Source organism: Oryctolagus cuniculus, chromosome 2 (genome assembly GCF_051225735.1).
Source record: "Oryctolagus cuniculus isolate XC-2025 breed Fujian yellow rabbit chromosome 2, ASM5122573v1, whole genome shotgun sequence".
In the NCBI taxonomy this organism is placed as follows: domain Eukaryota; kingdom Metazoa; phylum Chordata; class Mammalia; order Lagomorpha; family Leporidae; genus Oryctolagus; species Oryctolagus cuniculus.
The window spans coordinates 34,735,204-34,748,084 of NC_142868.1; the positions used below are offsets into that span (position 1 = coordinate 34,735,204).

The following is a 12,881-nucleotide window of genomic DNA, read 5'->3' on the forward strand; positions in this document are numbered from 1 at the left end:
AGGTTCTGGGCAGGAAGCAAGGACTCCGTGAGAGCCAGAGCTGCTCAGGAACAGTAAGAGGGGCACCGTGGAAGGAGCCCAGCAGAGCCGGGCAGGGGCAGGGGCAGGGGCGGGGGCGTCTGCGCAGCCAATGCTGTGCTGCAGAGCGGGGTCTGGATGGACCGGGGACGCCAGGCTGTGCTCACTCTGGGGTTCTGGGACTCTACTTAAGGAAGCACAGCCCTCCCGGCCTGACCAGTGACTGCAGCCCTGGCTCCCAGCTGGACAGCGTGTCCTCCGCGTCCTCATGTGCTCCTTGTAAGCCCTCGCTGTCTGTGCCCCAGACACCCCCTGCCCCCGGCTTCTCGCCACTCTTCCTTTCTCCCAGTCCTTTCTGCAGTTGTGTTCACTCTCAGATCAGATGGCCCGGATCCTGGGAAATCTGCCGACGTCCCTTCTGGTTGTCAGCAGTGTGCCCTCCTCCACCATACCTGCCATTGTCCCCCCCCCCCCACACACACCCCAAGGCTGTGGGAGGAGCTAAGGTTCTTCTCATTTTCCAGCTGAGCGCTTCTGAGCGCAGCCCCAGGCCCCTGGGAAGCATGCAGCCCGCCGTCTGCATCTGCGGGTTCCACATCATGGATTCAACCGACCAAGGACAGAAACCGTAACTGCCAACGGGTACTAGGTAGTGAGACTCGGCACGGCTGCTTTTGTACCAAATGCACAAGTGTTTTTCTCGTTATTCCCTAAACAACACTGTGTAACAAGTATTTGCATAGCGTTTCCATCATATTAGATATTAAAAGTAACCCAGGGATGATTCAAAGGACACGGGAAGTTACATGCAAACACTGCAGGGCACCACGTCCCGGACCTGAGCATCATGATACTGAAGGAAAACCGGACTTCAATGGCGCTGCCCTGACAACCAATGTGCCCACTCCCCCGCCCTTCTACAGCCTTTTACCTGCCCAGAAAAAGGAGAGAAGAGAGGCAGACGGCTGAGCGCGGACCCACCTTACCTTGGAACAGATTTCGTGGAGACTTGTGGCAATGGCTTTTGCTGGTGTGTCACATCGAAATACATGACATTTCAAAATTCTTGTATCTTTGTCTCTTGCTACATAAGCAAAATCCCTGTGCAAAGAAAATGTATCAGCCCATGAGAAAAAGGGAACCTCTAGCAACGCACACTCTGGTTAAGCATGATAACTGAGCTAGCTGATGGCACATGGGTGGTAATAGTGTGGATGCACTGATTAAAAACAAATCAAATCCCAACAGCTACTGAAGGTGGAGGCACAGTTTGTATAGACATTAGGGACTCAATTCTGAGGGACATAACTGCAGTGGTCTCCAAACCCCCTCAGTGGGACTCTTGGGGTCCCTAACAACTCTCCATGAGAACTGGATTTTGAAAGGACCCTTCTCTGCGGTGCTGTAACATACATCAGGACCACACATCAGAACACAGAGAGCATGAGTTGCATGAGTGACACAATGACTCACTCAGCGGTGCAGAAGCAAAACAAAAGGCCCCGATGTGTAAGCTGGTGTACAGAGCAGCAGACGGTGACCACAGGGCATGCCGGGACACAAGGGGACAGTGCCGGCTGGAATCCCATCAATGCCGTCTTGCTTCTGTTCCACAGGCCCCTACTCCAGCTCTCAGCGCCCAGTCACCTCCTCTGTCCTCAGCTCAGGCACCACAGAGACCCAGCCCGTGCTGGATGCTAGCATTTGTTTCCCTGATACGGAGGCCATGGGCTGCAATGTCGCTGGGCTTCAAAAGGACCACGGGATGCTATGCAATTTCCCACTAGTTATTGGAGGCCAGTGGTTCCACGAGGAGAGTGTTCACGAAAGATAAACGCCCAGCTTCAGCCAGGCAGCGACGCATCAGTGATTTATGTGTGGCTGAGGCGGAGCCAGGATCAAACCACAGAGGAGCTTATTTGAAGGCATCCCTGTCCCTGTGAGAACGGCTGGTCTTTCCACAGATGCTGCTGCTGCTGCTGATGCATACTTTTCCTGAGAGCCAGGACCTCCCTGGGAAGGCTCAGTGACTGCCACTGGAGGCAACAGTCCATGGTGAGGATGTGGCTAGAGAAACCCTGGGGCTCTGGGCCTGGAGACCTGGGACACCAGGCGGACCGGCCAGAGGAGAGGAGCCTTGCCTCTAGGCATTGCCATGCCCCATCAGCTCTAAGTCGGGTGTCTCTACCTGGCCAGTCCAACAGGCACTTGAGCCCCAATCCAGGCCTGACCTCTACCTCTGCCCTTCCCAGCCTTCTCTGGCCTCCACCTCACCAATGGCAAGGCCACCACACCTCACTTTCCACATCCAGCCCCACGTCTGGCCTACTTTACCTCTTGGAAATCTCCAGATTCCACCCCTCCTCTTCCAACCCTCCTACCACTCAGCATCCTAAGCAGCTTCTCCCACCCCCGAGTCCCTCCCTCATCGCTGCTTAGGGCTCAGCCAGAGCAGGTGAGCACCCCTCCCTGGCACTGCCCAGTACCGCCCCCAGGTCCCGTGGACACACAGTGCTCCCTGCTGGGCACACAATGTGTGGCCTGTCTTCTTTACAGCTCCCTGAAGCCCCATGCATGTGGCCTGTGCCTTACTCATGCCCACCACCTCGCCCAGGGCCTCCAGCCACGGAAGTTGGCCCTCAGTCAGCCGTGCGTGGCCTCTCAGTCGGTGGGCAGGGGGCTGGGGCTGCATGAGGCACGGGCCTGGATGTTGAGGGGTGAGCAGTCTCGCCCCACACAGGTCCCCAGGCCTTCCCATCCTCGTCTCAACCACCATCAACGTGACACAGTGTTCAAAGATGATGTGAAAGGAAGGTACCGCCCGTGCACACGCCACGGCAGGGAAACCCTGGTTCTGCTCCACCTCCCTCTGGCTTCTCTTCTTCCCCAGCCGGATCACGAAGCCACACCCACAACAATGTCACCACATGCAACCCTTCCTTTAACCCTGCACATCCAGCCACCATTCTTCTGAGGCCCTGCCTCTGCAGCACGCCGGAGGTCACCCATGGGAAGTTCAGATGCCTTGGACTGTGGATCCAGAGCTCCAGGATTTGTCCACCTGCTCTGCAGCACTGCCCTTCCCCCCAGGAGATGCCCCCGGCCCGTCTGCCCCACCGTGTCTGCAGCACATTTACCTACTACTGCAGCCCAGCTCCGAGAAGGAGCCTGCCTCGCCCTCTGGCCCCAGCAGCTGGTTTGTGTCTAACCATCACCAGATTTAACTGTACCAGGAGAATTGGCCACTACCTGCGATCTTTGGTAGCTGCCGTCCAGGTCCCCCCCTCCCCCCGTGCCTGCTTCCTTAAAGGGACAGAGTAACGTGCAGCCAGAGGGTTGTAGTGGGGGAGCCCAGATCCGCCTCCCACTCCAGTATCCTCTTGGCTTCACACAGTGGGCAGCCCCCTCTGCAAATCTGAAACTGAAAATGCTTCGAAATCTGAAACTTTTGTGGTGTCACGAGTGGAATTACACTGCACAAAACCCTTTTTCCATGGTTGAAACAGTCAAATCTACCATATAAAATGAACTTCAGATTACGTGGAGAAGGCATCCCTGAGTTATAAATCAATTTCACGGGTAGACTTGGGTCCTACCCTCAAGGTATCTCATTATATGGATGCAAATATTCCAAAATCGGAAGAAACAAACCCATAATCTGAAACGCTTCTAGGTCCTGGCATCTCAGGATAAGGGCGACCTTGGCCATGGAGTTTAACGTCATCGTTAAGTGAGGGGGGCTGAGAAACACGGTGCCCACAGTGCCCCTCAGGCTCTGGCACGCTCTGACGCCGGCTCCCAGTGCCGGGGCTGCCCAGTGGAGCAGGAACAGGCCCTGATCAGCGAGCCGCAGCTCAATACCACCACCCCGCAGCCCTGTGCCCGCTCTCCTCTCCTAGGTGACCTGAGGCTCAGTTACAGCAATCATGAGCGTGAATCTCCATCTTTCTTCGGCTCAGCTCTGGGGACTGACTTCTGAGGGCAACCACCGGGCACCCGCTTCCACCCGAATGGAGGCAGTGTCGGCAGGGAGTCTCAGAATTAGTTTTTTTTTTTTTTTTTTAAATCCTTATTTTTTCCAGCTTCTTTCCAGGTACCATGCTAACAGATTCAGGAGGCCAAAATCTGCCAGTCCCTGACAGCGGACAAAGCCCAGTATGTACCCCTACCGAGGTCTTATCTGCTTCCTGGGAGAAAATGAGTTTCTTTCTCTCCTCACTGTGGAGCTCAAGAGATTTGCACGCCTCCTAAGCTCCCTGGTAGCCCTGAACATGCGCGTGGGCACTTCCGGCAGCTAGGGCGCCCCCGTGCACGGCTGACACAGGGCTGGTCGAATCACTCAAATGCATCACTCAAATGCAAGCCCAACGGCACCCCACCGGTGGTTCTGAAAGCCTGGCTGTTCAGCACGGCTCTGGGAGACACTAGGATGTGCCGCGCCCCCTCCCCCACAAGGGGTCTATGACAAGGACCTCCAGGTGGGATGCTGTCCTGTCTGGGAGAGCCCAAGGAAACCGCAAAGGGAAGGATGAGGGCCTCTTCTACTGAGTCAAAGGACAGGACGCGGAGGCCACAAGCCACACGACACAGTGGCCTCAACTCTCCCCAGGAGCCTCCAGGAGGGCACAGCTCTGCCAGCGCGTGAGGTGTAGCCTCTAGCTCCCAGGACAGTCAGAGAATGCATCTGTGTTGCTGTAGGCCGCTAGGTGTATGGTAATTTCTTACGGAGGAAACCAACTCAGCTGCTGTTTGGTAACTAAATTATGATACTCTATGGAAGGCACATGTTGTGCAATATTCGATTCACCCCCATGAATACCTTGTGAGCCCCTGTTAGGCCCCAGCAGCAGAGATGTGGACACAAACAGGTCAGGTTCCAGCTAGAGAGCCCACTGGCCACTGCTGCACAGGGACAGCAGCACTGGTGCAGGGTAAGAAGGCAGGGGGTGGTTCAAGGGACATGAAGCGAGCAGGACCAAAGATATAAGGGACGTGGGTCCGGGGCGTGTCACCCCCATGGCCCTGTGGTGAGGGACACGGCGTGGCTGCAGGGACTCACATGGCTGGCAGAATGCCCACTCTGTACCATCCAACCCTTGGAGCATGCGTGTGACCCTTCTGATGTGGAACCAAGTGGGCCAAGGGAAGGGGAGCCCTGGGGGCTGCTGTGTGGTCCATGTGAGGGAGGACGAGCAGGGTGCAGAGCGGATAGGTGGGAGGTGGCACTGGCGGGACCCACAGGTGTGGAGACGAGAATGACACACACACTCCGGGGTCCCTGCTAGGACAACTGAGTGTCCCCATTACTGGGTGTGTGTGTGTGTGTGTGTGAGAGAGAGAGAGAGAGAGAGAGAGAGAGAGAGAGAGAGAGGAGAAGCTCCAGCCTGGATGGCTTGGGGGCACTAGGTGCAAGGCCCACCAAGCAGGTGGAAACTGGTCCCTACACTCAGGCTGTGTCTGGGCTGGAGACACAGACCTGGGAGGCAGTGGCAGTTGGGGCAGCAGATGAGAGAGCAGAGAATGAAAACCAAGGACTGGCCCCTGAGGGTGGAGGACACAGAAAGGGAAAGGCCCAGTGACAAGAGCAACGGGGGAGGGGGCGGGGAAGGCCCAGGAGATGCTGGCGGTAGAGACATCAAAGGCCATTCAGGGAGGAGGGTGCAGAGGGCTGCAGGGCCCATACAGGCGGAGCAGGAGGTAGACCAGCTGGTCTCGGCACAGGGAGCTTTGCCATGACCTTGGCCTCCTGGACCCTTTCCCTGAAGTAGGGGGTTTGGGACCTCAGCTGCAGGAGTCTGAGCAGCACAGAAGTCAGAATGTACCCCTCCTTTCACTCTCTTTTGTTTTTTAAAGTTCTCATTCTGGAACTTTTCAAACACACACAAAAGTACAGTAAGTGAACTAGCTCGTCCCGCCCCCAGCTTCAGGAAGCTGAAACTGTCCCCACGCAGCTGCCCCCACCTGCCCCTGGGCACTGCTATGAGGCTAGAGCCATCAGGCTCACTCACAGGAGCCCCTTAGTATTTTCTAGACACTTCCCTGTCCTCTGAGGGAACAAGAGGCTGCTCTAAGATAAACACACCCATTCAGGAATGACATTCCCAGGACACCACGAGCCCAGGGCCAGGCACGTGAACACAGGAGGAAAGAGAGCACCGGGTGCCATGGGGCCTGCAGCAGATCTGCCACCATGCAGGGTACAGGGCTGGCCGGCCCACCTGGGGACACTTCAGGAGCCTTCACATGGGGAACCCCAGTGGCCTCCTGCCACCCCCAGCTCTCTCCCCAGTCACTCAGGGCACCCCTGGCTTGCCTGGCACCCAGCATCCCGTCTCAGAGAGACAGGCTTCCGTGTGGACCCCAGGTGACCAACCGGGCAGCCCGCAGAGCCACATATCCCACAGGGCCTCAGCCACACACAGCTGGCCCTGGCCACCTCAGCACTGCCTGCAGAACTCGGCTCCCGTTCCTGCCACCACATTAAGAATCTGTTCTCATGTCACCAACAGTGCTGGCCCAGGTGCCACCTGCTAAGAGACCCTGCTGTGTGGCGCCTGCTGCCCGCTCGGGGAGTCTCCCTCCTTCCGTTTATCTCTTGCCATCATTGGAATGACCGTGCTTGCTTTTTTTTTTTTTTTTTAGAAAGCTTTTATCTAATAAATATAAATTTCTTAGGTACAGCTTTAGGAATATAGCGGTTCTTCCCCCCATACCTGCATTCCCACCCCCGACTCCTGTCCCACCTCCTACTCCCTCTCCCATCCTATTCTTCATTAAGATTCATTGTTAATCATCTTTACACACAGAAGGCCAAGGCCTGCTTTCTTTTTGCACCACCCTGTGGGAGGTCCGTGGCTCCTGCCGCTCACACTTGAGCTGTAACAGGAGCTATTCCAGGACTACTTTTGGCTATCTGGATACAGAGCCTTGTGCTTCCAACTCTGCGCTTCTGTCCTTTTACTGCTCTGTCCAGTAATTACTCCCCGGAGAAAAGTGCCAGCGTCTTTGGCAGCCTCCCACTTCTTAAGGGCAGGGAGAGAGGAGCTTTTATTACCTCACTTGTGCAGCATTTGGATGACCCAGCAGGGGCTCATTCCATCTCTACAGAATGAATGAACCAGCCTTTACTCAAATGGAGTCTATTAAAGAGTGGCTGCGACAGAACTGCTCATCCTTTTTTTTATTTTATTTTATTTTTTTTTATTTTTTGACAGGCAGAGTGGACAGTGAGAGAGAGAGACAGAGAGAAAGGTCTTCCTTTGCCGTTGGTTCACCCTCCAATGGCCAAGAACTGCTCATCCTTCCTTAAGTCTCTCCCCTGCAGCTCTCTCAAATGGGATTTCAGGGTGGCCGTTGGCTTAGTGGCTAAGATGCCAGTTAACGCACCCATGTCCCACATCAGAGGGCCTGGGTTTGATTCCCACCTCTGGCTCCTGACTCCAGCTTCCTGCCATTGAAGACCCTTGGAGGCAGCAGTGATGGCTCAAGTAATTGGGTTCCTGCCACCCATGCGGGGGGCCTGGACTGAGTTCCTGGCTCCAGGATTTGGCCTAGCCCTGGCCCAGCCGCAGCTGTTGTAGGCATCTGGGGGAGTGAACCAGAAGATGGGAGCTCTCTCTCACTCTCTTTTAAGAAAAAAAAAAAAAAAGGAATTTAAGGGACATCTATAGAGCTCTCAGCTGTTACCTAGGCTGCTTCTTCGAAGTCCCACCTGCAGAGCCATCTGTCCAGTGCTGCACAGGGGCAGGGACACTGGAGCAGGGTAGGAAGGGCAGTGCGGGGCTCAAGGGCCATTTAAGGGAGCAAAGGGGGTGGGGAGGGAAGCGAGCCCTTGACCCTGTGGTGGGGTGACATTACAGCTGCAGGGACGCTACACAGGAGCCAGCTGTGTGGTGCCTGGAGCATCGCTGTGACCCGAGATCACCTTTCATCACGCATCAGTCTGCTCTGCTGGCAAGGGGGTCCAGGGAACCAACGTCTATTCTGAATTCTAAGTGAGAACCCGGAACCACAGCTCACTGGCTCTGGCTCTGCTTTCTGGAGAGGCCTGCGCGAGTTGACCAGCCTGCCAGTAACTCTCCCCACGGCTTGCACCGGATCACCACACTGGCGTTCTCCATCAGGTCCTCACGACGGGCCACACCCTCCGTGTGATCCACGTTTGCACGGATCAAACACACGGCGTGTTTCCTGTAGGGAGTTTGAGAAGGCCAGCACGGGACTGGCATTTGGTTCACGTTGATTTTTTATTATAAATGAGCAAAAAGTCATCGAAGAAACGCCTACTTTGAAATTCTAAGAAACACTTGCACTCACTTGAGTTTTTTTTAACCTTGCTAAGATGTCCCCTGGCCCTGGCTCATCTGTGTGTCAGATGAGCTCATCTGTGTGTTAGAGGGCAGGTCGCACCTGCAAACATGGGTGACACAGCAGCCAAGAGTCGCCATCTGAACATGCCGTCTCTAGCCCTTTCTGAGAAAGATCTCTCCCTCTCCTCATCCTTTCAGCTGTGCAGGGCCTGGCACAGGATCTGAAAGGAAGGGAGGAGGTGGGTCCAGGGGAGAACAGCGGGATGGGGGGTCCTGGGCTGCACCAAAATACAGACTGACAGGGTCTACTCTGTTTTCAACACTGCTCTCAGTTCCTGATCCGGCCTTGGAAGTCTTGTTTCCGCAGTGGGAGGAAGAGGCAAGAGAGGGAGAAAGGGCACGAGAAATCCCATCTTCCCAGGTGGCCAGCCAGAGTGTCCAGTGCACAACTTTTTTTTTTTTAACCCAACATCACACGCACCGGAAGTGGGCACTGCTACTTCCACCTCGCTCAGGCGCTAGCTTGGTACACTCAGCTTGCTCTTTCCTCCTCCGCAAGCTTCGAGAAGATGTTCAGCTCCTCGACTCTGAATGGGGCGCCCCAGCCACGCGTCACTGGGGGAGACACACATTCTCAGGGAGCTCTCTCCCGGGTGCTTTCTGGAGCCCCACACCTCGTGTCAACAGCAGATGTGCACATCTACAACTGCAGTCAATAATCAAGGTGGCACGGGCACGCCAGGGTGTGCAGCCTCCCGCAGACCACTGTCTTGCTGTTGACACTCGTTTCCCGGGAGGAGACCCGGATAAACAGCGAAGGTCGGGGCCAGCAGCCCCTGGAAGGATGCTCAGCACGAGGATGGTCCCATCCCCCTGCTCAGTCCTGGTCCTCCAGAACTTTCCAGCACTGCCCCAGGAGAGTCAGGAGGGCAAAACTCAGTTAATCACACTCTCCAGAAGCCCAGGAGGCTGGCAATGCTACCCAGCCAGGCTCTGCCGCAGTGCACGGTAAGGTAGAAGAGCAGCTGCTGGCCAGAGACAAACATGGCTCAGACACAGGAAGCCGGCGGCCGACATGGCCCGAGGACGGACCTCGGCTTCCCAGCATCGTGCAGAGGCGATCACCTCTGTGTCCCCCCACTGTGCCCTGCGGTAGCCAGGCTGCCACTTCCTTCTCCCAGCAGGAGAAGCCACTTCTCCCACTTCAAGCTCCCAGTCAGGCCCCCGGGGACACTCAGAGCCATGGGCAGCACCCAGGTCCCACATCCCAGCTCTGCCCTCCTCAAAGTCCCCTCCATCCTCCTCGTGGTGGGCAGAAAGCAGAAGAATTCCAGAGAGTTTGGTTAATCACTGACACTGAAACTGAGTCAGCGCTTCTGGCTGGCAGCCTAGTCCCGATGTCACCAATAAAACTCTGGAGAACACATCACGTCAAACGACTGCTATCTGTTCTCCAGGATGCACGAGAAGCCTTCTGATGCGACGTGGTGCAGAGCCTCACTTCTGTCACAGCTGCCCCTGGGTCCCGCCACTCCCCACGCCCAGCCCACCACCTTCCCAGCCAGGGTCAGACCGGCAGCCGAGGGCCCCGGATGTGGCTCCCAACAAAGGGTTAAACAAGCCGAAGTTCTGCCAGGACGATGGCGAGGAGGCATGAAGACAGCGAGGGGGCACTGCCAGACACACAGACACCACGGAAGGGCAGAAGCGGAGAAATGGGTCGGTTACCTCTCTCTGAGTCCAGGAAGGCATGAGGGAACAGAGCAGAAAGAACACGTTAGCATTCATTCACGTGCAGCACCCAGGAGAGAAAACAGTCCCGTTAGCGCTGGCCTCCCACCTCAACCCCAACTCCGCAGTGCGCGCTGGGCTCCCAGGCCTTATTTTAGCCGAACTCTATCCCCCAGAAGTGTGTATTTCGAGCCACGGTACGATGAAGCCAGGAGATGCCAGCTGAATTTGCAGAGGCCACCTAGTGCCGGTGGGGGCGGAGGAAGAGGGGGGAAGGGAACCAAACTTAAAATATCACAGTCAAATACAGGAAGCTGTTTGCAGCAAACACTGGCAGACGACTCAGCTCCCTGTTCCAGCTCCACCTGCTCCCAGGAAAAGACATTCAGAGACGGCGACACGCACACAGCCTTACCTGTTTTGCCAACACTCCTGACATCCTGGGCCTCTCACTGAAATGCATCCTTAGGCACAACAGCAAGGGACACAGAGCACAGGGTCAAGGGCAGAGATGGGAGAGACAGCAGATGAGGGTTCCAAGGGCAAGGGGAACAGACGTGCCAGGGGAGAGAGGAGTGGGAAGTGCACAGGTGCAGAGAGAACCATCTGAGGGTTGGGGCCGCCCGCCTTTGAGTCTCATCCCCAGAGATGCCCTGAGCCACTGGGGGACCCTAATAAAGTCACTTACCCCTCCCGGGACCCCACAGCTACCACTGTTTCCTTCTGGTCTCATCACACCCGAATGGGAAGGGCCCAGGGGCAACGCCCCTGAGTGGGTTACACACACGCACTGCACGTAGAGCAGCTGGACAGATGAGGAGGGAGGCAGCACCAGGGGAGGAAGCAACAGCTACAGAACCCCACTATCTCAGGAGCGCCACGGCCAGGGTCATGGAGCGGCCAGCGGAGCGCCACGGCCAGGGTCATGAAGCGGCCAGCGGAGCCCTGCAGGGACGACAGCTGAAAACACAGCTGAGCGGTACAGCCGTCCTCAGAACAGTAAGCAGCCGCACAATGGACTGCAGATCCACAGTGTCTGAACGTGCACTTTAATGCATGCAGAGAAAAACAGTCTGACTGTCGAGTGTCATCTACGGGGGATTAGGGGGGATTTTATTGAATGCATCTGTTGGAGCATCAGTAAGAACGCTCGAAGCCACGGTGCTAGGCAGGCCCCAAGGCACAGGCAGCAGCATTAATGCGTATTTATGACCACAGTAGCACACTAACCTCCACCCTTTATCACAGCACATCTCCCCATGGCCCCTCGTAGCACAAAGTCAACAGTACTGTTCCCACTGACAAGTGAGCGGAAACAGGTTCAAGAGAGGCTGAAGGACTTGGCGAGTGTCACACAGCTGGTGCATGGTGAACACAGGGTTGGAGTGCGGGCAGTAGGACTAATTTAAGTCTTCCCGCATGCACGGAGGGGCACCCCAGATCCCGCATGGTCCTGTGGAGTCCTCTAATGGTTTCTCTCCTGAATGACAAACCCATACGGTCCCTATGCACAGGTGTTTAAGGTAGGGGCTAAGGGTTTGGTAAAGAACCAGGCTTTAGAGCAACAGGGGAACCTCCTTCTCTCTGGTGAACTTTCAAAAAATTATTTATTTAGGCAAAGAAAGAGAGCTCCCATCTGCTCATTTGCCTCCTAAATATATGCAAAGATGGGCTAGGCAGGGCCAAAGCCGGGAACTCAGTCCAGGTCTCCCATGTGGGGGGCAGAGTTGCACCAGCCACCACCTGCTGCCTCCTGGCGTGTGCATTAGTGGAAAGCTGGAGTCAGGAGCCAGAGGTGAATGTCAGAACCCAGGCGCTCTGATACTTGATGTGGGCATCTTAGCTGCAGGGTCAGACGCCCGACCCCCACTCCAGCCCCTTGGTGGAGTGGAGAAGCAGCTGAGTGCAGGGAGAAGCAGCTGAAAGCTTCCGAGAGAGGCTCCTTAGGCAGGGGAGGCGGACAGAGCTGGGTGCCTTCGGCTATGTCACTCACCCACCTCCTCTTCCTTCACTCGACACAGCTTGCTCTCTGGGCTCCCTCTGAGTACCACGCACACCGTGCTACATGCAGTTACACCCCGGGACCTCGGGTCCTCGTAAGGTGCATCATGAGAATGCGACTGGAGATATAAAGTGCCAGGTACATAACAAAGGCGCAGTCACCTGCATCAGCAGGGCTCTCACCACAAAGCCATCTCGTGGGTCCACGTCTCAGCCAGGCTGTGACCGGCCGTGGACTGTCTCCCCTGAAAGCACAGTCCCCTGGGGAAGGGGCCGTGGCCTGCCCTCAGATTCCCAGATGTCATCTGCAGTGCAGGTCCCTCTTCGGTGGCCAAGTTAGATGATCAGTGGAGGAACCAGGAGCCAAAGGCCTGGATTCCAGTTCCCCAGGAGCAAACGGCTGTGCAGGCCATGGCACCTCCCGGAGCCCTGAGCTTCTCAACTCGTGGGAGATGCCCCAGGAACCTCTAGCACTCCACTTTTAAACAAGAAAGGACATGCTGGTGCTTTGACTCTTATTACTAAGAAGAATGAGCAGGCCATGGTTCTGTGACTGGCTTTTGATTTATGCCTCATACTGCATCTAAAAACCTGTTTCTTTCATGCATAATTATAGTCAGATATTTTTATTTTTTAAAATTTATTTGAAAGAGAGAGAGATGGACAGAAACCGAGATGAGATCTTCCTTTTTTTTTTTTCATTATTATTATTTGACAGGTAGAGTTATAGACAGTGAGAGAGAGGACAGAGAGAAAGGTCTTCCTTCCCTTGGTTCACTCCCCCAAATGGCCGCTACAGCTGGAACTACGCCAATCCGAAGC

At 55.7% G+C, this 12,881-nt stretch overlaps 1 protein-coding gene across 17 annotated transcripts in view; it reads right to left on the reverse strand.

Moving 5' to 3' along the window:
- The window catches only part of APBB2 (amyloid beta precursor protein binding family B member 2), a 397,109-nt gene that overhangs the window by 13,147 nt on the left and 371,081 nt on the right, over positions 1–12,881 (reverse strand). For 15 of the 17 annotated variants that reach the window (XM_089327110.1, XM_089327111.1, XM_089327112.1 and 12 more), the window contains one exon: positions 1,005–1,119. In XM_089327110.1, the coding sequence (XP_089183236.1) occupies positions 1,005–1,119 (115 nt within the window). Of the gene's footprint in view, positions 1–1,004; positions 1,120–10,055; positions 10,312–12,881 lie in introns of those variants that run through there. The other 2 variants (XM_089327114.1, XM_008275410.5) reach the window with 1 other exon arrangement.